The sequence below is a fragment of the Taudactylus pleione genome, unplaced genomic scaffold (assembly GCF_031769625.1).
Source record: "Taudactylus pleione unplaced genomic scaffold, aTauple2 ptg000546l, whole genome shotgun sequence".
Classification (NCBI taxonomy): domain Eukaryota; kingdom Metazoa; phylum Chordata; class Amphibia; order Anura; family Myobatrachidae; genus Taudactylus; species Taudactylus pleione.
This window is the reverse complement of record NW_028284948.1, coordinates 4,409,147-4,435,352: the sequence shown is the minus strand read 5'-3', so window position 1 is coordinate 4,435,352 and position 26,206 is coordinate 4,409,147. Positions and strand designations below refer to the sequence as shown.

Below are 26,206 nucleotides of genomic sequence, written 5' to 3'. Positions count from 1 at the left end.
CATAGTTTTTAATTTTCTTTGTAATTTTTCTTTTTCCTTTGTAGTTAGTTAAGCTGTGCGCTGCGCCTGAGTGAGTCGACTGCTCGATATGTCAGCAGGCCGGCTGGGTGGGGGAGCTTAGCAGGGCCCCCCCCACAGCACTCCGGTCTCCTTTCAAGACCGCATGGGGCCGGCGCGCACGGTCACAGTTAGGTGGGAGCGGTCCTGGATGGCAGCCGCCATTTTGCCAGGCTTTGGTAGCGGCTCCACTCATGCATGCAGGGGGTGCGCGCATGCTGACAGGCTACCCAAGTGAAGCAGGCTTGACTGAGTTTTCCCCAACACTAAGAAGTACTCCAGGTCTGGGAAGAGTGTAAATGGAGGGGACAAAGTTTACAACGCTGCACTCCCCTCCGGCAGCAGCATGGAATACACGCCCTGCCTTCAGCAGGGGATGCACAGGGCGTCATTCATCTGCAGCCCTGCTAGATTCTCCTGTACTTCACAGGACAGCTCCACTTATCCCCTGCAGCTTCGGTGAAGGCCAAGTACTGTGCACTATATTTGTATGCCTATGTATGTACTTGTACTGCCTATATTTTAGGTCACACTGCTAATGTGCTCTAAGTACATCGCACCAGCTGTCTTGGGTTACAAGAGTACTGCCTATGTTACACTGTATTCCCTGCCTATGTCACATAGTATTAGGTAATACTGCTAATGTGCTCTAAGTATTTAACAACGGCTGTCTTGTGTTTCATAAGTGCGGCACGGAGAGTATAATGGTTAGCATTGCTGCCACAACCCTAACTGGGTAGTTGGTTGGCAGCGATGTTACTAGTTGGGCTCATGCACAGGGCAAAGTGCAGTTGCCCTCAGGGGCCATGCGTGTGTGTAGTGCCCGGTGACACGCAGCCATCTGGAGTGCTGCGCCTGCCATTGTGGGACAGGCGTGGGCTCCGGCTTTCAGCAGGTCCGTGTCCACCCTGGCGAAGCAGATTCTGCTTCACAGGTAGACCTCATCTGTGTCTTAGGTTTCTTTCCCTCTATGGAGTTAAGTTCCCAGCTATGATATGTCCCGCGTGGGCTCCGTGGTTTGCGGAATCAGAATTTAGGACAGGTTCCTCTCATTTGGCATGTTTTTTGTCAGGGATCATTTGCGGTGCAAGGCACAGGTGGAGATTGGTCTTGGAGGAGTCTTCCTCCTTCCACGGCTCCATAAGCAGTTCTGCATACGTATGAACTTGCAAAGACTTGCACTCTCTCTGAGGGTGAGGACCTACTGTCCTATTCAACTCACTGCTGCTGTGCGCCACTCTCTAGGCAGTTTGGATACGGCTTCCCAAGCGTTGGCGACGGGAAGACATTACTTCCCCTTCTGCGAATCTCCCCAGTTTCATCAGGGAGACCTAGGAGACGCCGGATTAAGGTCACCACTATTCCTTGCACATTTGCATCCAACAAATTATGATCTGGATGGAAGCACCTCCCACGGTTGTCACTTCGGAAGACCTTTAGCACAACAAAATGTCCCTTCCTGTTTGGGGCTCAACGACCTTTGGGGATCTGCTAGCTAAAATTTGAAGGGTCGTCTCCTGTCTGATTTCATAGGTTCGCGGGTCATTAATCAGCCTTGATATAGGTGGCATGTGCTATGGTCACTTCTGCTGACTAAGTTGTTGCATGACTTTACGATGTTTCTCCCTGGGATTCCCTGCCGGATTCTTGGGACATTTTCACGGCAGACGGTGAGGGGGAAGCCATGCATGACAGGGGACAGGTAGCTTATGGACTTCAGCTACGGCTATTTTACATGTGCATACATAACCAGCTTGTTCATTACAATATTTTCTGTTTTGTAGGAACGTTCTCTTGTAGCCAGTACTGGATGTCGTATTCCCTACAGGTTGAGAAAATAGTTTTCTTCCGGCAACAGTCCCAACCGGCGGGGTCCGTGTTTCCAGGTTTATGCTCCTCGGGGTGGTGCGTCTTGGCAAGTTCGGTCTGCCACAAGCTGAACCTACCTGGGCAGGGCTTCCAGAGGCAGTTTTACTGGTACTACTCACTGATCTAGGGACACGACTCCAAGGAAGCATAGTGCCTAATAGGGTCTCTCATATACCCAGTTCGCATGTAAATGGTAGGGCGGTTGCTTCAACTCAGCGACCACTGAGTGAAGTCCTCAGGCAACCGATTGCTAGGCATGAATTGGTATGGTTCCATCATTAACCTGAGATCCACTGCCAAGGCATTGCTGCTAGTTTTTCAACATCGCTCTTCCCCAGGAAGCGGTGGGCATTGTGGCATCGACCGTGCTATCATTCCAATCCTCTTGACTGGGATTTTTGCTCCAGCTCCGCCGCAGGCACGGAAACAGGGGTTCTATGTCCTTTCTGGTTTGAATGCCAAACGGTTCATTCCAGGCGATCTTGTGTCTTCATGCCTTGAGCATCAGTGTGTGTGTAGTTCAGTTTGAATGGACTCAACGTTCAGAGCTTCAAATCACGGAGGCCAACACATGCTTGCTAGGCGCCTGGAACACGTATCTATCATTTTGGGCAGGTCATCTTTCTTCCTCGGTCAGCAATCAAATCAGCCCCCACGTCTGTGCCGGGCCCTACCATTCGATGGAGCCCCGGCTCCATGTGTTTAGAACAAACTAAGGGCGGTGATGCAGTGCATATTGCACATAGACTGCAGCACGACTATGCCCTCTTTGGATGTTCTGCTTGTGATGGATACTTCGGCTTCACAGTTACGGACCTTCCTAGGTCGCTTGTATCACGTACTTTCAGATCAATGCTATATCCCGACTTTCACAAGGTCTCCCTTGCTTCCTTGTCGGGGCCTTCAGTGCTGGGGTGGCCTTCAAATTTCTCTCCAGCAGGGTTTCTCTTGTGGTGGCTAGTGCATGGACCTTACTGAACTTGGTCTCAACAGTTCTGTCAGTGCATCGTCCATCTCTCTTGTGGAGCATTAGGTTGTTGGGCATGCAAGTCTCCACTCGCGGGAGTTCCAGTGGGTAATTCTCCAACATTGTAAGGGTTTCTCTACTCTCTCCTCTCGTCTGTTGCTTGTTCGGTCTGACAGCACTACTCACACTCAACCGGTGGATGGTAACCGTTATTCTCCTCTTGGTACGTTCCTTGGTCCCTCCAGGAGGGGCTCCAGGGTCTTTGGTAGCTGTCTGCAACGATTCGTCTGATTGATGGGCTATAGCATTAAGCCATTTTTCTGGCTCTCTTGAGGGCTGTCCGTCCTCATCAGCCAGCAAGTTTGAAGCCAGACAAACAACTGCACAGCAGTGGCATATTTACATCATCCGGGAGGCCCAAGAGCTTTAAGGTGCTGGTGGAGGCAGCCCGAATATTTTCTGGGTGGAGACATTTGTTTCAACTCTCTCAGCGATGAGGATACCGGTAGTGTGATATGGGACAGTGGACTTCCATAGCAAAATCACGTTTCTCCCAGGGCAGTGGTCTCACATTCCTGTGATCTCCATGCCGTTCGTTCGGACGCTAGGTCTTCCGCGAGAGGATCTCATGGCCTCTTGACACATCTTTGAGGCTCTACAGGGTTGTATGTGAGCCGGATATCTGCTGGCTTCAGCAGTGGATGCCTTGAATGTTCCATGGAAGTTTCAGGTAGCGAATCAGATTCTGCCGACCAAGCTGTACCTGTGGGTCTCCAGGAACATCGTGGCTTAATGAGTAAGGGTAATCCTAGAGGCTCCAGGCTGCCAAAGTAGTCACAATTTTATCTAATTCTGAACCAAATAGGATATCTCTAGAATAAGGCAGAGACTCCAGAGCTCTCTGAGTCTGAATCTCCTTTCCAGGACCGGAGCCAAACAATACGGCGGGCCACTACCGAAGTGGCAGATATTCTGGAAGCCAGGAGAGCCGCATCCATAGCTGCTTCACCCAAGTAGGAAGCTGCATCTCTAATGTGAGATATGTAGGATAGTTGTTCCCTTGAAGCATCAGGGGGAAATGTCTCTTCTAGGCCCTCTACCCAACTCTCAATGGCTTTTGCCACCCAGGCCATAGTCCTAGCAGGAGTAATAGCTCCTGTAAGAGAGGATATGGATTTGTGACAAGCTTCTATATGTGTAATCTGTAGTCTCCTTCAAGGAAGTTGCAGTATGGATGGGTAAGGTGGCATTCTTAACCAGACGTTATATGAGAACCCACTGCTGGGGCAACTTCCCATTTAGGGCAATCAGCAGCTGGAAGAGGGTAAACATTTTGGAATTTGAAGCCTTTTACCGAGCATATTCCATGCCTTGCTCATGTGATCAGATAGATGGTCAGAGTGAGGGAATTCTGGTAAAACTACCTTATGTCGTTTAAACAGTGGTGGTTTTTTCTTAGGAGCGGGTTCTTTCTCCTCGATTTGTAAAATAAATTTTACAGCTCTCACAAGAGCAGGAATATTTAATTTAGAGGGTAGTGTGCAACCGCGCTATATATTATGTGTCCACATCAGCGCCTCCGGTCTCCTGAGACTGGAGGCTAGACTGCATAAAGATGCGGGCCCCCTCAAGTGGGGGTCCCGCCTTACCTGTTCCCTGGATTCCGGGCTGCAGTCTGGGGTCCGGGGGAGCCTGTGTCACAGCACCATGGAGGGGTAGAGCAGCAGCACAGACATCCAAGGGACTTTCTGTTGCTGCTACTTAGTAGTAAAAACACTAGAAATAAAAAATAAATAAAAAATATTCTTGGGCTACTTGAAGCAACACCACTGTTAAAAATTGTGATACACTTCTGCCAGACACCAATGAAACAGAGTTGCCCTCAGGCTGTGGGCAGGGTATAGGGGGAAGGACCAGAGCATCCTGGGATTGAAAAACTTTGCCGGTTGTGTTTGGTCCTCCAGGTCCCACCTACACCCCAATGTTTCCCTGAGGAGCCCTATGGGCCCTGAAGAAATTTTCTAGCTTCAAGTAGTAAAATTATTTTGTGAAACGCAAAACTCAATGTCCTCAAAAGCAGCATTTGATTAGGATGCACAGTAGAATTAGTGTCAGATATAAAAGACAAGAAATTGCAAAGGCCAAGGCTGTCCTAAAAGCATTCCCCAAGCCACTGCAAACCAACAGTGGTGTGGCTACAACAGAAGCTTTTACGGCTTCCCACTTGAACTTTCCCGAGTGCGGGCACAGAGAAAACACATGCTGGTAGTTCCATGGAATCAATTGAGCATTTATTCCATTTGTTCTGTTGACCCGGAGGCAGTAATAAAATGGAGTTACCTTGGTGTTTGAAGATGTCGCCATCAAGAAACCACAGACTAAAGGTAAAATTCAATTCTGTATGATGGCTGTGACATTCCCCTGGAACGGTCTGATGAAGACACCTCATAACCTGTTTATGAACATTTTTTTCTCACAATCTATAGAGGTGCGCAGGAAAATTAGTGAAACTGACTGCTGTAATAGCTGGTAAATGTGCACAGCCAGCCATAGCAGTGATGTCAGCTGGCACATCATGTGGCATAGCATTCCCCATAAGAGTTAGATAGTAAAAGAAGCAGGCTCTTCAAAAGTAAAGAGTAGTCAGCTCATACATTCAATGGGTAGCATTACTCTTATAAATGTCATGAAATAATTAAAATTGGACTAATCTGGTCTCCAAATACACCTTAAAGCAATTTGCTGTAGGATTAAATGACATAAAATGATAATTGAGGGCCACATGTAGAAATGGTGTAATGAAGTTTCACTTGATGAAATGAAACCCATGTTACAGTGTACAGTAGCCAACTTTTGAAGGAATGGCACAAATAATAAAATGTTAGGGAGGACATTTTAGCCAAATCATTAAAATTTAATTTGGACACACACTTATGCTCATCAATGTAGCATTGCTGTATGTGGCCAATGTACAGTAGGATTAACTATAGAGAAAAGCTTCTACCTACTGAAAAGCAGATAATCCTCTGAAAGCTTTGGCAAGTCCACCCCACCCAAACAATTATTCAATTGGCAAATCAGTATACTGCACTCGTGACGCATAGAGCGCAGGAAAGAGTACAGCATTGGTATCAGCTATCGGCCTACGCTGACAAAGAGTGGTTAAAAGATGTGGATTTTCAATGCTTTTATAACAAAATGTTGTTCTTAGTTAACCATGTATGCCCCACTGTTGTGCCTCAAACTTAAACTCCGTATTCAACATTACCATATTACCTGCCATGGTTGCTGGCATTATAGACTATGGGGATGATGCAGAGTTGCATGCAAGTGCAATTATGGCTTAATCTAGGAATTTTTAGAACTTCATAGTTCAGTGCACAGCAGTGGCATATTTACTTCATCCGGGAGGCCCAAGAGCTTTAAGGGTGCTGGTGGAGGCAGCCCGAATATTTTCTGGGTGGAGACATTTGTTCCAACTCTCTCAGCGATGAGGATACCGGTAGTGTGATATGGGACAGTGGACTTCCATAGCAGAATCACATTTCTCCCAGGGCAGTGGTCTCACTATCCTGTGATCTCCATGCCGTTCGTTTGGACGCTAGGTCTTCCGCGAGAGGATCTCATGGCCTCTTGACACATCTTTGAGGCTCTACAGGGTTGTATGTGAGCCGGATATCTGCTGGCTTCAGCAGTGGATGCCTTGAATGTTCCATGGAAGTTTCAGGTAGCGCATCGGTTTCTGCCAACCAAGCTGTACCTGTGGGTCTCCAGGCACATCGAGGCTTCCTGAGTAAGGGTAATCCTAGAGGCTCCAGGCTCACTCCGCTGGTCATGGTGCAGGGACATTATAAAGAAGTCGGTATGTCCATTGTTTCTACACAGAGGCCTTCTTCCATTGGTTTCCAACCAGGTGTTGGAAAGTTGATTTTATCTCTTAGTGGTCCATACCAGGCGAGTCCAGACACCATTTCCATCTCATGTTTTCCTCAGAGTCTGGAAACTCAGCCTCTTGTGGTGTGCACATGACAAGTTTTCACCTTTTACGTTTCTTGGCCTTCCTTTGGGGGGGTTTTGGGGGCCGGTTGACTACTTTATTTTGTTACTATACAGGCTTTGGCCTGGTCACTATTTGCAGTGGTGTTTGGCCTTTCCTCCGAAGGTCCAAACCCTTTTTACTTGGTGTGCTGCATATTCAGCCACAGTTTAATCTGCAGGTGGTGCCATGGTGCCTAGCTTTAGTCCTATCGGATCTCACACAGGCTGCACTGGAGTCGGGGCATTCAGCTGATCTTCAGTTAGCTGCTTGAAAGCTGGTCTTCCTTATGGCTATTGCCTTAACTTGGCATGGTTCCGTGTCTAGCCACCTTTTCTACTCTTTCATGAAGATCGTGAGGTTCACCATACAGTTTTTACGTTCCAGCTGCCACTTGTTTTGGCCTTTTACTTCCACCAGGATGTTGTCTTTCCGGTTCTTATTCCTTCGGCGACTTCCTGGGACTAGAATGAGCTGGCTCTGCCAGTTGGACTGAGCTCTGACAATTGTCTTCCTTGGTAAACCGCACTGTTCTCTGCATGAACATGGTTAGCCGGCTACTCAGCAGACCCTTGCGTGTTGGGTCCACTCGGTCATCACTCATGCCACTTCTGGTCTGGGGTGACCACTACCAGATCAGGTTTCAGCGCCTTCGGCCAGGGTGGCAGCAATCTAATGGTCAGCGCAATATGGGACTTCAGCAGCACAGGTCCGTCATACGGTTATCTGGTCCTGTCTGCTCGTTTGCTCATTTTTGCATATCAGGTTTTTTGCTTCCGGTGGCACCTACTTTGGGCATACATTTATCCAGTCAGGCAGCCTGGGTGTTCCCTGCCCCTGGGGGAGGCTTTTGAACTTCCCATTGTCCAGTGTTCCCCAGTCTTGCTGCAAAAGAAAATGAGAAAAGGATTTAACGGTAAATTGACTAAAAAGGCTGGGGAAAACTGCGACCCCTCCATCACACTCAGTAATGTGAGGTGTTTGGTTCTTGACCGGTCTTTTCCCTACTGGCTTTTATGGTTTGTCTAACAGTTTCACGGGGTTCCTGCTACTCCTCTCCAGACTCTTTTAAAGAAGTACTGGGATTGCAGGGAGGGGGAGGGGGGAGTTTAGGATTTAAAGCTACAGTTTAATTTAAGTGTCAGCTCCAGCCCCAACCTACAATCCCATTGTCCAGTGTTCCCAAGTCTGCTTAAGAGAAAAGCATTAAACGGAAGCTGACCAAAAATCTTATTTTAGTTTTGGGCATGCAGTGCAAGTGCTACTGCGGTTGACTTGCATACAAGAAATAAAACATTTCTTTAAAAAAAACTATATTATTAGGAAACATTCTGACGTAAAGAGGACTGAGAAATGCATCAAAAGAGAATGCAGCAGACATTTTATCCAGATTACCACCTATGAACTTTGGCGTGCATATGCATCAATTTACTACTACTGTGGTTTACAGCCTAAAGTGAGAGGTATGTTTAATGCTGGAAGGTCTGGACTGATCTCTCAATAGCCATATTATATGATATGATTTCACAAGCGGCTGAGATACTAAGACACAGAGTATCTACAGATGTGCCCAGCTAGTTTGTTGCTCATAGCGCGCCATTCAGGCCTTTTATGTCGCGCCATGGAACGTTACGTGATGGCTGTACTATGGCGTACCGTGGTATTCTACAACAAAAGTTAAGCCATGGCATGTAATACACTGCTTAACCTCTAGGTGGCGAGTGCTCCACTGATAAAATTTGTACTGTATTGGGATGTTGAGAAATGCTTTCAGTTCAGCAGAGTTCTTTAAAATAACTGAACTTCAGTTGCTCTGTCATTATGTAATGCTTAGTGTGCGTCTTCTGGTCAACGTTAACTACTGTACGGCTGCTTTATTTGGACTCTGTACAGTAATATGAATCTACTGTTGGGTCACTTTTGGGGACAGGTACTTTGCAGCACAGTAGTGGAGATGTGTCCACATACATCTATCCTCCATGCGCTACAAGTTGCTTCACACATGGCGCAGGAGTGCTGGTTGACTCGGTAGTGCCGAGCATCTTATGTGTCTATTTACCCTAAAATGCATCTTATTAGCACAAGCAGCTTCTGCTGATTAAAATAATATGCAGCATGCCTATATTCTGTGAGCCAGTACAGGTGTATCTGCAAGCAAATCACTAAGTTAAAGTGTTACAGTCGCTATTAGTGTAAGGTAACATTTCGCGTGCAGATAAACCCGAACTGGCTCACATAATATAGGCATGCTGCATATAATTTTGATCAGCAGAAGCCGCTTGTGCTACCAATTCGATTCGCTGTATGATTCAGATGCATTTGAAGGTAAAAAGTTGCATAAAAGACACTCACGCTACCGAGTCACGCCATGCCATAACAGAATTCACACACACCACCAAGTGATTTATTTTTAATCTAGTAATGAAGATTCAAAAGAAAAAAAAAAAAAAACTCCCCTTCCATGATTCGACCCCCAGACCCCAAAAGGTGCAAACCTTACCCACTAGCCCACACACTGTAGCCATGTTGATAGCTGCACCTGTCATGTATGTGATGTGAAGTGTGCAAATTAAAGCAGGCAATGTGTAAAATGTCAATAGCGGGCTCAGTAGGCGGAATCATTGAATAGAAGCGAAAGATGGTGGGGGTGGTGGTGAGCCATACAATGAGCTCAATGGAGTTGAATAGTAATTGTGTGATGGTGGGGGGAGGTGGTGAAGGAACTTGGGTGGCCATACACAGAGAGGGAGGGAGAAGGGAAGTGCAAAGTAGTGTATTTTAAATGTATTGAACCGGACATGACCTCTTTATGAAAAACTTGCCCCCTGTTATATTTACAATACAATGTCAATAGAAATGCCAAGTGGTGGGATGTCGAGAGAAATTTTTTGAGTTTAAGGTCACAGGAGTGCTGTGTGACTCGGTAGTGCAGAGAGTCTTTTTACCCTAAAATGTGTCTTATTAGCACAAGCAGCTTCTGCTGATTAAAATTATATGCAGCATGCCTATGTTCTGTGAGCCAGTACGGGTGTATCTGCAAGCAAATCACTACATTAAAGTGTTACAGTCGCTATTAGTGTAGCGTAACGTTTCGCGTGCAGATACACCCGAACTGGCTCACAGAATATAGGTATGCTGCATATCATTTTAATCAGAAGCTGCTTGTGCTATCAATTTGATTCGCTGTATGATTAAGATGCATTTGAAGGTAAAGTCGCATAAAAGATGCTCACGGTACAGTCATGTCTCAGTGAAAGCTGTGCATGCCTGTGACCCCTATCTGAGCCCATGAGACAAATATATATATATATATTTTTTTTTTTAACAGTACAGGACTCACACACACTGTACTGTTATTATTTAATACTTTATTACACCTTCTACAGCCCTGATTCCATGACCAAAATGTTTACCCAATCACAGCTTCTGTCAATCATCGGGCGGTGATACAGAAAATGCATTGGAACTCTGACGCATGTGCTGTGTAGTTTAGGAAAAGTGACACCTGGTGGACAAAAAGTTGTATTACATGATATGACTTTTTTCCAGTGCTACGCTACGTTCCGTTAAGAAACATTCTGTGTGGTGCGACTCAAGGCTACTGTGTGGCGCGAGATGCATGGCGCACTACATGGCTGTATGGCGCATCAAACTAGCTGGGCACATCTGTATATCAGCATCTAATTAAATAAATTATACTAACAACCTGTAGGACTGTTCAGCATCTGCAGGACACAAGCTAATATCAGAAGACCTCAGGTTTTAACTATTAGTTCTAAACTGGAGATTGATAATATTTACCTATTCACATTTTCTTGTCACAACTAATTAACATCTAAGAAATTGGAAGATTACAACCTGTTCAGTTTAAACTGTTCCCAGTTGATTTACAATTGTAAGTAGCAGCAAATTTATGTTTTCCTAGTTCTTCGTGGTATAGGTTTTAGTTTAAAAAGATTGGGTATGTGTGCCATTGTTGGCTGTGAAAAAAACTAATTTCTATGTTGGTTAGACTGACAGAGCTCATTCATTCATTCACAATTAAGGGCTTCCAGTTTTTCTCTTTTTTACAGCACAATCAGTCCTGTCAGTGCATATTTTGTAGTGCCTGAAACTGCATTTTGTAGACTTGCATACGACTCTATGATGAATGTTAATGTTGAGAAGGCTGGCACACAGATCATTGATTGATTTCATGTGCCATAAGGTTTAGATAGCATCTTGTTAACAAAATAGACAAAACTTTTTTTTCCCCCAAAATAAAATTTATTTACACAAGAAACAACTTTAAATTATAAAATGTACGAACCAGAAATCAATCATTTTTAAATTAGCATCTTGCTTCTCACTCTTAGATGTGCCCCGGGTCCAATGCACTGAGACAGCACTGTTCTCCATATTACTGTTCCTGTAATATGAGACAAAGGTTAACTCGAAAACCCTAGAGAAGATCAATATCTGGACTATGAAATCAATAAGACATTTAAATATAACATTACAGATACATTCAACGATTCTCTCGGCAGATATATTCCACTTCTGATACATGGTCTCCTACATAAAACAGAAATCCTATAAACCTGTGGAAACTAACACAATACATAATACTGATGTATTAAATACTAACTGCAATGTTAGAAATAGCTTACATTTTGTTAGCACTTACAAATATCTATACTTAGGAGACTTGCTATATAGGGGTTTTTTCTAAAAACACGGACAGGTAACACTACATTTTTCTTATTTTACTATCAAACATTCCTTTATAGATTAGCCCCTCACATTTTTCCCCAATATTATGCATAATACTCCTCTCCATTTGACAATCCTTAATCTGCCAACTATGAAATACTGCATGAGCGGATAGGCTGCCATGTTTAGTTTTGCAGTGTCCTCGATGAGGAACAGTGTTAAATGAACACCACAACCTACACAACTGATAACTGGGGTGGTCACACTAAGTTTTTTTTTTTCCTTTTGCGGCTGGTAAATCTATTCATTTTGGGGAGGGGGAGAGGATGTCCGAGAATCAGAAAACATAACCAAATGAGAGCGCTCTCTCACATATATATTTATTATATATTTATATTATAAATAAGAGGAGTCCCCTTTTCATCACTGTAGGGGGGAGTGCCCAGCACTCGCGGAGATGCTGGGCTACCCCCATGCTCTCCCCGCAGTGCGCATGGATTCTATTCGCTTGCCCAAGTCACCGGTGATTGTGTCACCAGAACTCCAGCCCCTCTCCCGGCTGGAAGCTGCATCAGCGGGGCGCCGCCAAAGGGGCAGGAAGCATTTCAACTACTTCAAATCAAACAGGGTTTGGCACCCCACTGAAACGCTTTTTAAAATAGATAGATATACATACACATACTGAAGTGCCAAAAGTCATGAGATAGATGCCTATGTATTGTGTATACCCCTCTATCCCAGGGCGAAGTGCAGAAACTCGACGTGGCATCAATTCCACAAGTTGACGGAAGACCCCTTGTGGAAGATGTTGACCCATGCTGTCTGGATAGCTTCCCTCAGCTCCCCGATATTTGTAGTTGCAGGATCTTGGGTGAGAATGGACCTCTCACCACATCCCCATAAATGTTCAATTGGGTTCATGTCGAGCGATTGTGGTGGCCACATCATTCATCAGAACTCTCCAGAATGCTTGGAACCGATGACATGGTGCATTATTGGAATATTCCATCGTTGTGAGGGTCCACGAAGGGCTGCAAATGGTCATCAAGCAATGCAACGTAGCAGTTACTGGTCAATGACGTGTTCAGGTGGGCCAGCATACCCAACCCATGATACAACCCATGCACCCCACGCTATTATGGAACCATCACCAGCCTGCATGGTGACTTGCTGACAACTGGGGTTCATGGCCACACCCGAACTCTACCATAAGCCTGAAACAACTGGAGCAGACTCATCGGACCACACAACATGTTGCCAGTCCTCAGGGGACCAATTATCGAAATCACAAACCCAGGTGAGAATCTGTGTCCGGTGTTAACAGGGGTACTCTGGTGGGTCTTCTGCTCCCATATCAGAACGCTGCCCTGACCTGCTGGATATGTGTGCGGTACCTCCTGCATTAAATGTGGATGTGATTTGAGCCAGTGTCGCTCATCTGTTACAATAGACAATTCGGGCCAGATGCCGCTGGTCATGATTATTAAGCACCCATGGTGGGCCACTGTGATGGCCACGGTATTCCCAGTACACATGACACCGTACATCAAGGAAAGTTGAATATACACACAACTTTGGAAATGGCATGCCACATCCATCAGGCACCCACTATCATTCTAGTTCGAACTCAGATAATTCACGTCGCCTAGCCGGTATTCAAACTGAGTCACAAGATGTCAGATTACAACTGATGCATGTCTGGACATTTTCAAGACGTCATAGGACGGTGATGTCACCTACCATTACCTTTACATATTGCCATCACATGACTCTTGGCGCTAAAGTATAAGTAGGTATGGATAGATATACGCACACATATGTACATCTATATATGCACACACACAGTAAGTATGTACACATACTTATAAGAGGTAAGCCGTTGGGTTTTCACTCTTCATTAAATTAGTGCAAGTTCGAATTGATCCTATTTGCTAGCCAGTAAGATACAGTTTGAGATCCGAACATAAGAGTAAAATATTTAAAAAAGCAGCATGAATAAATGTTTTAATGCATATAAATAAACATCTTTATATGGTCATCTATACAGGAAATGGAGACAGATGGCAGTATTAAGGAGATGCAGAGTGATTCAAATACATGTCCCCTTCTCTATAATGTTTGTTTTGGACTGTCTTACAAGCTGGTGGTATAAGGAGGGGACAATGTATTTGAAAATCTGATCTTGTTAGATTCTTGAAGATAAGTTTTGTACAGATTACAGATTTAGGGGGTATCCAATTAGCCGCAGTAAATTACCTCTCCCGGGGCTATCCAATTAGCCCAAAAGTCGGCCTGACAATGGCACTTATCGGGTTTTTTTCTTCGGACCGGATGTGTCCCGAAAAATAATCCACAATAAGTGCCGTTTTTTTCACCTGAAAAAAAAACTAAACAAAAACACAGGACCACGAGCTTATTGCAGCACCTGTGTGTATTCGCGAGAACGATCCTATTATTTTGACTGAAATAATAGGATAGAGTAAAGAAAAACATTGTCGAAAATCAGAGATAATCGGCGAAAAATCCACATTTTTTGCCGATCGCAGGGGTCAATTAGCGCCCGAACAATGTTCGGAGCTAATTGGATAGTTAAAGTGGTTGTGCTCTCTGCAAAATCCAATGTAAAAAAAGAAAGAAAAAAAAAAAAAAACGAACACCCAATAGCATACAAGTCAGTCTAAGATCCTATTATCTGCCATTGTATATAAATCTATGAATGTATTGGAGACCATAATACAGTAGTACAATTTTTGTCACCTACATGTTTAAACAGATTCAACTCTACAAACCATTTTAAATTGACAGAATTAAGAGTAAAAGCACCATAGCTTGAATAATTACTTTGTTGCTTTAATGGTGCTTAAGTAAGTACATTCATAAAGGATACAACATGAAAGGATACGCTTTTCATGCCAAACAGGAGTTACACCACCATCTTTAGGGAGAAATATAGCACAACAGTTTTCACTGAATGGTCTGTATTCTGGACAAGAGACATATTGCACACAGCCAAGTTGTAATATAAGGCGGCCTCCCTGGAACAAATCTAGACTTTTTTTTTTTTTTTAGCCTACAGATGTGTTCTCATACACTGTGGCGTCAGTGTCATGAGCAACTTGGTGGTGCCGAACGTCTTTCGCACATAAATGTGCGTCTTATTTGCATAATAACTGGGAGCAACAAAACTACTTTGTTAAGCTGGGTACACACTGGGCGATATATTAGCTATTCATTCGAACGGCCGATGTATCGCGACCACGTCGGCGGGTGTATACCCGATATGTCTGTGGATGATGTTGTTCACAGCCATATCATATCTGCACTTCAGCACAACAGATAGCCGATATATTTGCAGATATTGGTGCATCTGGCTGTGTGTACGTGCGGTCATCCAACCACAAATACACTTGCTATAGGGAATGCCGGTAACTGACAGCTCAACTGGGAGGGGAAATTCAAATGCCCACCCAATTGTGATGTCAGGGAACACACATTGAGCAGCCAATCTGTCGGCACAGTGTGTACCCAGCTTTAGATTAATTCCTGTGGCAGCCCAGTGTTTTCAGTACACACTAAACTTTGTATCGCCGATGCAGTGAAAAATCAAAGAAAACTATGGTACGCTGCACCTCAGAGTGGCTCAGCCACACCGGGCTGTTAGCGCCTGATGGCTTATAGATGCTAGGTGTAGGAGGACACATCTGTATGTTGTGTTCTATGACACAGATAGTAGGGTTAAAGAACAATTTTTCTAAACTTCAACTGCAAGTTACAGGCTTGTTTTACAAACTGTACATGCTACTTAATGATCCATTAGCGAATAAGTAATGAATCTTTCTATATTGTAGTGAAGGTGTAGTTGTCCTTTTAATGAGTTTGTATAAAAAAAAAACACTTGTTTAGTCGTCCCAGATAAAGTAAAATGAATCAACTCTGAACGAAAAGGGAGAAGTATCATGTAAAGGCATTCTAGTCAAATGAAAGACTGTCACTGCAGTCTACGAACTGGTAGTTATCAAAATAATTATTTATAGGTAACAGCAGCAACATGGACACTTGATAAATGAACCCTATAAATTTTACTGAAGAGTAGAAGGAGCATTTTATAGTTTTACCATTTTTTTTTCCCCACTTACGTTAAAGTTTACATAACTTGCTGACATATTGTTTGATGAAAGCTCCCCTTTAAGTACTTTCTACTTCAGGATTCAGGATGAAAAATAGATCTTGCAATAAATTACAAAACAATAATGAGACAGCAAGACTACAAAACTAAAAAAAAATAAAATAAACCTATTTGATATTGTGGTTTAATGCAAAGATTATCAGTACTTTTATATAAAGCATAAAAGTATTTTTCATCATCATACATGATCATGTAATTATTGCGCAATAGTAAAATATGCTGATAACCAGCCCGACAACAAAAAGATGAAATCATGGTCTGCCTTCGAGAATGAATCTTCTGGGAGCTTACATGTATGGATAGAATAAACTGCTATGTCAAAATTTGAATTCTGTCCTAAATGAACAGTTTAGCAATAAGTAATCTCTTTCAGACTAAATATGTCCCTGAGAATTTGCCTTGATCCTGTGCCATATGAAGGAGTTTCTTGTATAACTTACCTTGACTTCTATCTCTTGGTCTGTGCTTTATCAGTATTAGGCTTAGGTCGTGCAGATCGTGCAAATTGCTATTGGTGACTTAAGGAAATTAATGAAACAGAGGCAAAGAGATCTCTAATCAATATTTTCTTCCTGAAACTTTCAATAATTCTGGACAATACAGATAAAACAATAAATAAAACTGCATGATACAAATGAGTAAAGCTTGAGCACTTAAAATTACCTCCAAAAATGTACACTCCTCGCCCTCTATAACCTGGGAAGCTCAGTTGTTTCCTGCCTAAACTGAGCATTACACACAATGTCGGCCTTTGGCAAACACTATTTAGGTTATCTATATTTATCTGGTCACTCTCAAATTTGGTCTTCCTTACACGTTTACTAAATTCTAGAGATTCAGCATGTTCGGACCTTCTGGTATTGTTCTCCTTGTCCTGTTCCTGCTCTGGTTAGGAGAATGTTGTGCTCTCTTCTCAATCTTGTTTTGAACTCATGGTTCCGTCCTCTGGATTTGTTTTTTAGAAAAATACTAAGCTTCACAGCGGGCTTATGAGGTATAGAGGGGGAGGGGGCTTGAGATTTGAAAGTAAATGTAAAAGTGCCCAAGCTCCAGTCACTGCATTCTGCACCCCAGCGTATTCAGTGTTCCCCATAGGACTCTGAGAAAAAGATTTAATGTAAAATTAGCTATTACAAGAAATTAAAAAGTAATAATGATGAAACAATACACTTATAAAACTTGTATAGAATGGAAAGAGATTAATATGCATCAAGCCTTAGAGAGAGATAAAGTACCAATCAATCATGTCCTGTCATTTATCAAACACAGCTTGTAAAGAGACAGTAAAGGTGGGTACACACTGCACAGATATCTGCAGATGAAGTACTGAATGACCATCATCTGCTTCTGGCAGCGTGTCCTGCTGACCGGGGGGCGTCACACCTCCCTCCATGTGGCCTCTGCTGCATGTGTACGGACGGTCGGCAGACCGCCTGTACACACTGGTCGATGGACAGATATATCTGCCATTGGCTGTGCAGCACAGCCGTCGCGATATGTCTGAATGACATCGTTCACAGACAGATCGCTGGTACACACCGGCTGAGGGGCACCAGAAATGTTGGCCGATCAATTGATTGGACAATACATCTGCAAGGGTGTTCCCAGCTTAAGAAACTGAATGGTTGGTACACTCTCTCTACTTTATCTCTCAAGGTTTGGTACATATCCCCCTTAAGGCACACATCCACTAGGCGATTAAGTTGAACGATAATGATATCGGTAGCAAATCGTTTGGAAATCGTTTAGAAAAATGTCTAAAACGACCAGCGATGCACGCTCCCGCTGGTCATTTAGACATCTATCATCGGGCAAACATGCTGTACAACCTGACAATAATGTCAGGTTCAACATGTTAGCAGATGATTGATGTGCCTAACTGAACGACTGCTCATTAAGGGCCTGATTCAGACCCACTCGCGAGCGGCTGTCCGCTCGCAAGTGGGTCGATGTTATGGACTGAGCATGCGCACGACGGAGGGAGCTCCGTCGTGCGCATGCGCCAGACGCGACGAGCGAAGGAAAGTCCTTCGCTCGTTGTGTCCGATCAAAGGGGGCGTGCTGTCAATGTTGATTGACAGCACGCCCCCTTTGGTGGGCATGCCGGGGGCGTGCCTCCCTGACGGGGGCGTTCCTAAGGGAACGCCTCCCGTCAGAAGCCGGCCCACTGACATCACTAGTGATGTCAGTGGGAGTGATTTTGGCTCTGATAGAGCCAAAATCACTCCGGAGCTTGCGGTTGAAAACCTCAACCGCAGGCTCCGGCTCGCAAATTCGATGGTCGCGACCATCGCGACCATCACAATGCACGCTCGTATAGCCTGTGGGTGGTGACCCACAGCTATACGAGCGTCCAGGAGGACGCTCCATGAAAATGGAGCCCGGCCCTCATTCAGAGCGTGCGCTCTGCTCAGAGCGTACGGCTCTGAATGAGGGCCTAAGTGTAGGCACACTGACAAACGACTGCACGATTACAATGTCGTAATCGTGCAGTCGGTTTCATGTCCATTAGTGGATGTGTGCCTTTAGAGAAAAACAAAAACTATTTGTGATTGTGGATTAATGCAAGGATAATCACTAATTTTATATAAAGCATTAAAGTATTTAAAAAAAAAAAAAAAAAATTGTATATATATTTAGTTTTGCTACAGAAGTTCAACACATCCTTGTAAAATTTTGTGGGGGCACAGAGCTGTTTGTAATACGTCACTTCTCCAGACTCAGGAGAAAAAAAATGTGCAGTTTGCATTAAGGAAGGCTTGCCCTACTGTGATGAAACTTCAGGCACAGCTGATAACAGTGACATATAATAGTATAATGCTAAACTGGTGAGTGATGTGTGATTTAGATACCCTCAATTTTGACATTTGGAGGGGTATTCAATATGAAACGTTAACTTCACTGTCGAAGTTAACGTTTCATATCGGAGTTTTTACCTGCGTTAAAGTATCGGGCGCGCTCCCGCTTATACCCGTATTCAATATAAAATTAACGAAAATGGGAAACTCCGATTTGCGTAAAGTTACGAATTTTTCCTTAAAAAAATTGCAAGACCCCCCTAAAGTAGGAAAAACATGGGGGAACAGTATGGGTACCCCCGATTTAGCCTTTAATTGAAAGTTGGGGATTTAAATAGCCGCAGCAGGTGTTTTTTTCCTACATTGAAGAAGTGATGCAGAAGAGCACTTAGGTTATTTTTTTCATTTTTTTAAGTGGTCCCATCAAATTTGGGGTACATGAAAATGGGTACTAGCATATTTTTATGTCCCTGAAGTAAGTTTTTAAAAATTCTGCATTTGTGCACCTGCCGCTATAATTCTATTCTAGAAAACATCTGCCGCATACATGCAGAATAGCCCTGAACCTATTTCCCTATTGTTAAACAATTTTTTTCCTTTTTTTTTTTCACCCCAATATTTTTTTTAGACAGTTTTTTTTTTTAAATGTCATTCCCAGGGGTGCAGGCTATTTTTTTTTAAGCCTGCACCCCTAAACCCCAATTCTGCACTTTTTTTCGACACCTATTCAATGGTGAAAACTTATCCCCGTTTTTTATCAAAGACTTTTCAAAACTGCGATAAGTCTTTGAAATTGAATACGGTGTAAAAGTCAAACCTGCGATAATGAAGTCAAAAGTGCGATATTAACGCAAAAACAATGTTATCGCTCCCATATTGAATACCCCTGTTGATCAGAAGGAATGTACTTAATCTGTATTTCTATTAAAACGGGCTCCATTTAATTGACAAAAACTAAATGTTACAGCTCAGATTTTGGTGAAGGCCTCAGGGATAGAACTTCCTGCTCATTTGCCAGCCAGGAATCAAATAGGTAAAAAATAGTTCCCATACAGGTTTTCTTACCATTAAGCGGTTCTTCCTTTCTTTTTCCCACATGTAAGTGGGCATGAATCATTTTACCCATGGCTATCACAAACATCAGTTGTCGGCTCCAAATTCACCAACACACACATGTATCCATAACAATAATTCCATAGTGAGAACAAACATTAAGGTTACAAAAAAAAATCTCCCCATTTGTCAATCATGCAGCCACTCTCAAAAGGAATCAAATGACTGCTGAATCTGATTCATTATACACATCACATAAAAAGATACAATGACCATCGGTTTGTCAAAAAGTAGGTATCCATGGGCATGTTTTAAGGCCTTTGTTGCCACATCCTCATTGGGAAAACCTATGAAGGCTTGCCCCTTCATTCTCCCTTCCGTCATCAAGCGAATGTCGAACCTGCCGCATAAGGATTAAGACACAGATAACAGTGAGGTTGTGGTAGTTGTTTACAAAACACTAATCCTGCAACGCTCCAGGTTTTGCGAAATACAGACTCCAGCATGCTCTGCCACCTAGCTAATAGCGGTCAGTGTGCTGGGACTAAAGCTTATACATCACTTATGCAGCCACAGGTTGTCCAGGCCCATAGCCAGATTAAAGGAAACTAACATGTCGGGGACCTTACCAATAATATTGTCAATGATATGCTGGTTATGTTATTAAAAAGTGTATTGTGTAAGTACGTCCAGGACCACAAAAGTGTTAAACACACGGAGCTCCAATTTGAGTTGTCTAACTGTGACAGTAAACGCTCAGATCATAGTCATTGTTTAACTGCATAAGGTCCAGCCATGTATAGGGGTCCAAGTCTGAAGCGTTCAGGAGTGAAGAATTTACTACAATAAGTAGTAATGCCCCTCTTTCTGATGGAATGAGAATGCTGCACCTTGGAACTAAGGCAGCTATTTTTGACCGTAGTAGCAGTGGTCTGTCACATACAATAGACTAAATAGTTGCACTACAGTGTATTAGAAAGATATAGTGAAACAGTTTGCTCTAGCTACAGTCACTTATACACGAACCTGCAAATCTAATGTTACTCACATGTTTTTTTCTGTTTCAGATGAAAAGTCTATAAATCTTCCAAAAATAAACTTAAGGTCCTGTTAAAAAGTAAAGCATATAAATATTGTATTTATATTATAGCCCAACACACAACAGCACAAAGAAAAAACAAAACAATCTGGATATTATGCTTGCCTTTTCAGTAACTTGTTTCGATAAGTTTTTCACATAGAGTCTGCAATTTGGATCTCCTGGTTTATAGCTCTTAAATACAGACAATGTTCGCATTTCTAGAAGAAAAAAAAAAAAAGAAGCCGCAAGTAAATTAGAGTCAAATCATACTGTATCACTGCAATTTCTACTGGTTATTTTCATTTACAATGCTGCCTTAAAGTGGTAAAAGTGGCATGACCTTTGCCCTAATAACAATGTGCTGTGTCTAATAGTTTTAGAAAAAAAAATAAGAGTTAAAAATAGACATACCTTTATTAACTCTTTCTTCGAGGTCCATAAGGTCCACGGGTATTCCATGGGGAAATGTGGTTGGAGTGAACCGGGCACCAAATAGTTAAGCTTTCAGCTCCCAGGATGCCTCAGGTCCTCCTTCACATATACCCCGCCCCCAGGCAGTTTTTGTAAACAAACCCAAGGCAGGAGAAGGAAAGATGAGAGGGACAATGTACACCAGAAACACTCACAGGAAATGAGGGAATCTATGACCAAAAAGAAAATAATTACCCAATGCAGCCAGGTGCGTCAGGGTGGGTGCCCTGTGGATTCTATGGACCCCGAAGGAAAAAAAAGAGTTAACAAAGGTAAGTCTACCATAACTCGTATTTTCGTCTTCTTTAGGGTCCATAGGGAGACCACAGGGATACCATGGGGATGCCCTAAAGCAGTTCACTTAAGGGTTGGGATGCTCCCGAAGGATGCATCCTGAGAGGCAAAAGGTGTCAAACGCATAGAACCTCAAAAACGTCTGAATGGAAGACAAGGTGGCCGCCTTACACAGCTGAACAGCAGAGGCGCCACGTCTAGCAGCCCAAGAGGGACCCACAGAACGAGTGGAATGAGCCTTAACAGAGGCTGGCACAGGTAAACTCTCCTGTGCATAAGCCTCACAAATAACGGAACAAAGCCAACGGGCTAACATTTGTTTGTTGGCAGGCCAACCCCTCCTGTGAAAACCAGAGGACAAACAATGAATCAGACTTCCTAACAGAAGCAGTCCGGTCCACATAGATTCTAAGCGCACGGACTACATCTAAGGAAGCCTCACCAGCTGAAAGATCAGGAAACTGAAAAGCTGGAACAACAAGTTCCTGATTGAGGTGGAACTTCGAAACCACTTTAGGTAAAAACTCAGGACGAGTGCGGAGCACTGCTCTGTCCTGGTGAAAAATCAGAAAAGGGGGGCGACAGGAGAGCGCCCCCAACTCTGACACCCTCCTGGCAGAAGCAATTGCCAGGAGAAAAACGGTCTTAAACGTCAACCACTTGAGCTCCACCGACTCAAGAGGCTCAAAAGGAGGACCCTGCAGGACCCGAAGAACCACCGCCAAGTCCCAAGGAGCCACGAAGGGAGGCTGGATTCGGAGAACACCTTGGAAAAAGGTGTGAACATCTGGCAGTGTAGCAATCCGTCGTTGGAACCACACGGACAATGCGGACACATGAACCTTCAGAGAGGCAAGGCCTAGGTAAGCCTAGGTCCAAACCTGATTCAAGAAATTCCAAGGTCCTAGAACAGTGTTGGCTAACCGTGACATTCCAGTTATTATGGAACTACATAACCCAGCATGCTATTAGGGCATGCTAAAACTGTGGCAGGGCATGCTGGGATATATAGTTCCACAACAGCTGGAGTGTCAAGGTTAGCCAACACTGTCCTAGAAACTCGGAACACCTGAGGATCATAGTTTCTGGACTCACACCACTGAAAGTAAGTGCGCCACACCCTGTGTTAAATCCATGCGGAAGCAGGTTTGCGTGCCCTGAGGAGCATGGTACGAATAATCAAACCCGAGAAGCCCCGAGACCTTAAGACGGCTGTCTCAAGAGCCACGGCGTCAAAGACAGCCGACCCAGATCCGGGTAAAAGCAGTGCCCTTGAGACAATAGGTCCTGACGCTGAGGAAGTAGGTACGGAGCGTCGATGGAGAGGCTCCTCAGATTGGAGTACCAAGGATGTCTGGGCCACGCTGGAGCCACCAGCATGAGCGTGCCGCCGTCCTGCTTGAATTTCCGCAGGCCCAAGGTAGCAGAGATATCAGAGGAAACAGATACGCCAGGTGAAACATCCATTTCACCGACAGCACATCCACCAGATATGCGCCTGCATCTCTTGTCCTTGACCCGTAAACGGGCAACTTGTGATTGTGACGGGAGGCCATCAAGTCCAACTCCGGCAGCCCCCATCTGTCCACGAGTAGCTGTAACACCTCTGGGTGAAGCGACCATTCCCCGGGATGCACGTCGTGACGGCTGAGGAAGTCCGCCTCCCAATTGAGGACTCCGGGGATGAAGACCGCCGAGATCGCTGGAATGTGCATTCTGCCCAAGCAAGGATGTGAGACACCTCTGACATCGCAGCCCGACTGCGAGTTCCTCCCTGGTGGTTGATATACGCCACCATAGTGGCGTTGTCGGACTGCACCTGAACCGCCTTTCCGTGAAGAGCGGGGCCGGACGACTGCAGGGCCCTGTATACTGCCCGCAGTTCCAGGATGTTGATGGGGAGAAGTGCTTCTTCCGCAGACCAACGACCCTGAAGTGACAACGAGCCGGTCATTGCCCCCCAACCCCGGAGACTGGCATCCGCTGTGATCAGGACCCAGTCCGGGATCCAAAAGGGGCGCCCCTAGACCAGAAGAACTGTCTGAAGCCACCAAGCCAAAGACTGCAGAATCTCTGGGGACAACACCAGCACCTGAGAGCGGATCCGGTGAGGTATCCCATTCCATTCCGATAGAATCAGCCCCTGCAGGGGCCGTGAATGGAACTGGGCAAATTCCACCATGTCGAATGCCGACACCATGGACCCTAGAACTCTCATAGCCGAATGGACCGACAGGCGGCAACTGCTCAGGGAACTGTGTATCCGCAGCTGTAGGGAGGAGACCTTCTCCGGAGTCAAGAAGATCCTTTGTTGACGAGAATCCAGCAGGGATCCCAAATGAACCATCCGCTGTGATGGAATCAGGGAGGACTTTTTCCAATTTATCAACCACCCGTGCGCTTGCAGGCAAGCAATCATCAGGTGGAGATGTTAAAGCAGTACCTCCGGGGAGCTCGTCAGCAAAAGGAGGTTGTCCAGATACGGTAGCAGCCGTACATTCTGGTTCCGAAGATGTGCGGCCATGACTGCCATCACTTTGGTGAATACCCTCGGTGCCGTGGAGAGGCCAAAGGGTAGCGCCCGGAACTGATAATGATGCTGAAGGATAGCGAACCTCAGATACCGCTGGTGCGAAGGTGCTATCGGAACATGGAGGTAGGCGTCCTGGATATCCAGGGACACCATGTAGTCCCCAGGTTCCATCATCAGAATGATGGAACGTAACGTTTCCATCCTGAATTAGGGAACTCTGAGGAATTTGTTCAGAGACTTCAAATTGAGGATAGGGCGATGAGGACCAGCGTAGAGTAGTACCCCTCTGCAGAAACAGAGTAGAGTAGTACCCCGTCCCTTGTTGTAATTGAAGAACGGGAACAATGACTCCTGCTTTCAGCAAGGACTCTATAGCCTCCTGAATCTGCAAAGCCTTGGTTTTGTCCTGAGAAGGACTCGTGCCGAAAAGACAGGGCGTACCCCTGGGAGGCCACTTCTCGAACCCAGGCATCCGTGGTGGTATTGTGCCAGCACTGGGCAAATTGAAGAAGTCGGTTCCCCAGAGGGAGGCCCGTCCCATCAGGCAGAAGGTTTATCCTCCTGCTTGGAAGAAGGGCGCCTGGCACTCCAGGCATGCTTCTTGGGCTTAGAGGCGGTCTTGGTCGCCGACTGCCTCGGGAAGGACTGACCTTTGGCCTTGCCCTGAACCCAAAAGGCGGAGCTCCGCACTTTGGCAGGTGCTGAAGCCAAAGGGAGGAAGGCAGATTTAGACTTAGCTAGAGTATCCACTATTTTGTCCAAGTCTGGACCAAATTGCAACTCTCCATTATAAGGTAAAGCTTCCAGGCCCTTTTTGCAGTCTGCGTCAGCTCTCTAGGACCGCAGCCACAAGGACCGACACGCCAACACAGCTGCAGCCGACACCCTAGAGGTCAGCAAGCTTGCATCCAATGATGCTTCCCCAATGTAGGAAGCCGTGTCTCTCATTTGTCCTATCAACGCTCTCTGGATATCCGGAGCATCATTCGGAAAGGAATCCTCCAAAGTGTTAGCCCAGCTCTCGATGGCCTTAGCCACCCAAGAGATGGCCATGGACGGACGGGCCACTGCCCCAGAGAGAGAGTAGATAGACTTTAAACAAGTCTCCACTTTCCTGTCCGTGGGATCCTTCAAAGAGGATATAGACGGTAAAGGCAACGTAGCGCTTTTAATTAAGCGGGTGACATGGGAATCCACCGCAGGCGGAGTTTCCCATTTCCTGCAATGAGCCTCAGATAAAGGATAGTTGGATGCCAACCGTTTCTGCGGTTGGAATCTCTTGCTGGGCAACTGCCAGGCCCCCGCCATATGATCCATCAACTGGTCGGACAGGGGAAAAACAGTCAAAGCTACTTTGGCCTTTTTAAAATTAGGATACTTCGATCTGGGAGCCGGCGCATCCTCCTCTATATGCAGGACGGCCCGCACCGCCCTAACCAATGCCGGCACATTAATGGAGGACTTAGGGCCTGATTCAGAGCCGGACACTCTGAACGAGCGCCCGCTCTGAAACAGGGCGTTTGGTTTTTTTTGGTGCGTCCCCACAGCTTATGCGAGCGTCCATGATGATGGTCAAGACCATCGCGACCATCGGGCTTGCGGTAGGGTCTCGTGGAGTGATTTTGGCTCTATCTAGTGATGTCAGTGGGGCCGGACCCAGACGGTAGGCGTTTCCATGGGAACGCCTCCGTCTGGCAGCTACGTCCCCGGCACGCCCACCAAAGGGGGCGTGCTGTCACTCACCATCGACAGCACACCCCCTTTGGTGCGAGACCCGGAGCGACAGCTTGGCTGTCACTATCCAGGTCTCGCGCATGCGCACTAGGGCACCATCGACCCGCTTGCGAGCGCTCAGCGCTCGCGAGCGGGTCTGAATCAGGCCCTTAGTCTCCACCTCCTGGGCCTCGGCATCCGAGTCAGAGTCCTCATGGACCTCTCCGTCATCCGAAGACACGTCCGTGTCCGTAAACTGCGCCGCCAGTGAAGCCGGAACGGGTCGCTTGGACGTCTTTGGGGGCAAATCACTGTGTAACATCGACTGAAAAGCCGATGACGAGGCCGCCAGGCTCTGAACAGAGCTGGAGAGGACATCCACCCAGGGAGGGGTAACCGCCTGAGGATACCCCTGAAAGGGTACCATTGACTGCTGCGTCACCGTGGGAGACTGCA

General features: G+C 45.4%; 1 protein-coding gene across 5 annotated transcripts in view; it reads right to left on the bottom strand.

The window, feature by feature from the left end:
- The window catches only part of RNPC3 (RNA binding region (RNP1, RRM) containing 3), an 85,449-nt gene that overhangs the window by 18,090 nt on the left and 41,153 nt on the right, over nt 1-26,206 (bottom strand). For 2 of the 5 annotated variants that reach the window (XR_015870117.1, XR_015870115.1), the window contains exons 11-15: nt 20,863-20,957; nt 20,707-20,765; nt 19,926-20,058; nt 16,248-16,315; nt 11,239-14,556 (exon numbers count right to left, since the gene is read on the bottom strand). Coding sequence is in view for 2 of the 5 variants with exons in the window: in XM_088451300.1 (XP_088307426.1) it covers nt 16,256-16,315; nt 19,926-20,058; nt 20,707-20,765; nt 20,863-20,957 (347 nt within the window). In the remaining 3 variants the exon portion in view is untranslated. Of the gene's footprint in view, nt 1-7,796; nt 7,815-11,187; nt 14,557-16,247; nt 16,316-19,925; nt 20,059-20,706; nt 20,766-20,862; nt 20,958-26,206 lie in introns of those variants that run through there. The other 3 variants (XR_015870116.1, XM_088451300.1, XM_088451299.1) reach the window with 3 other exon arrangements.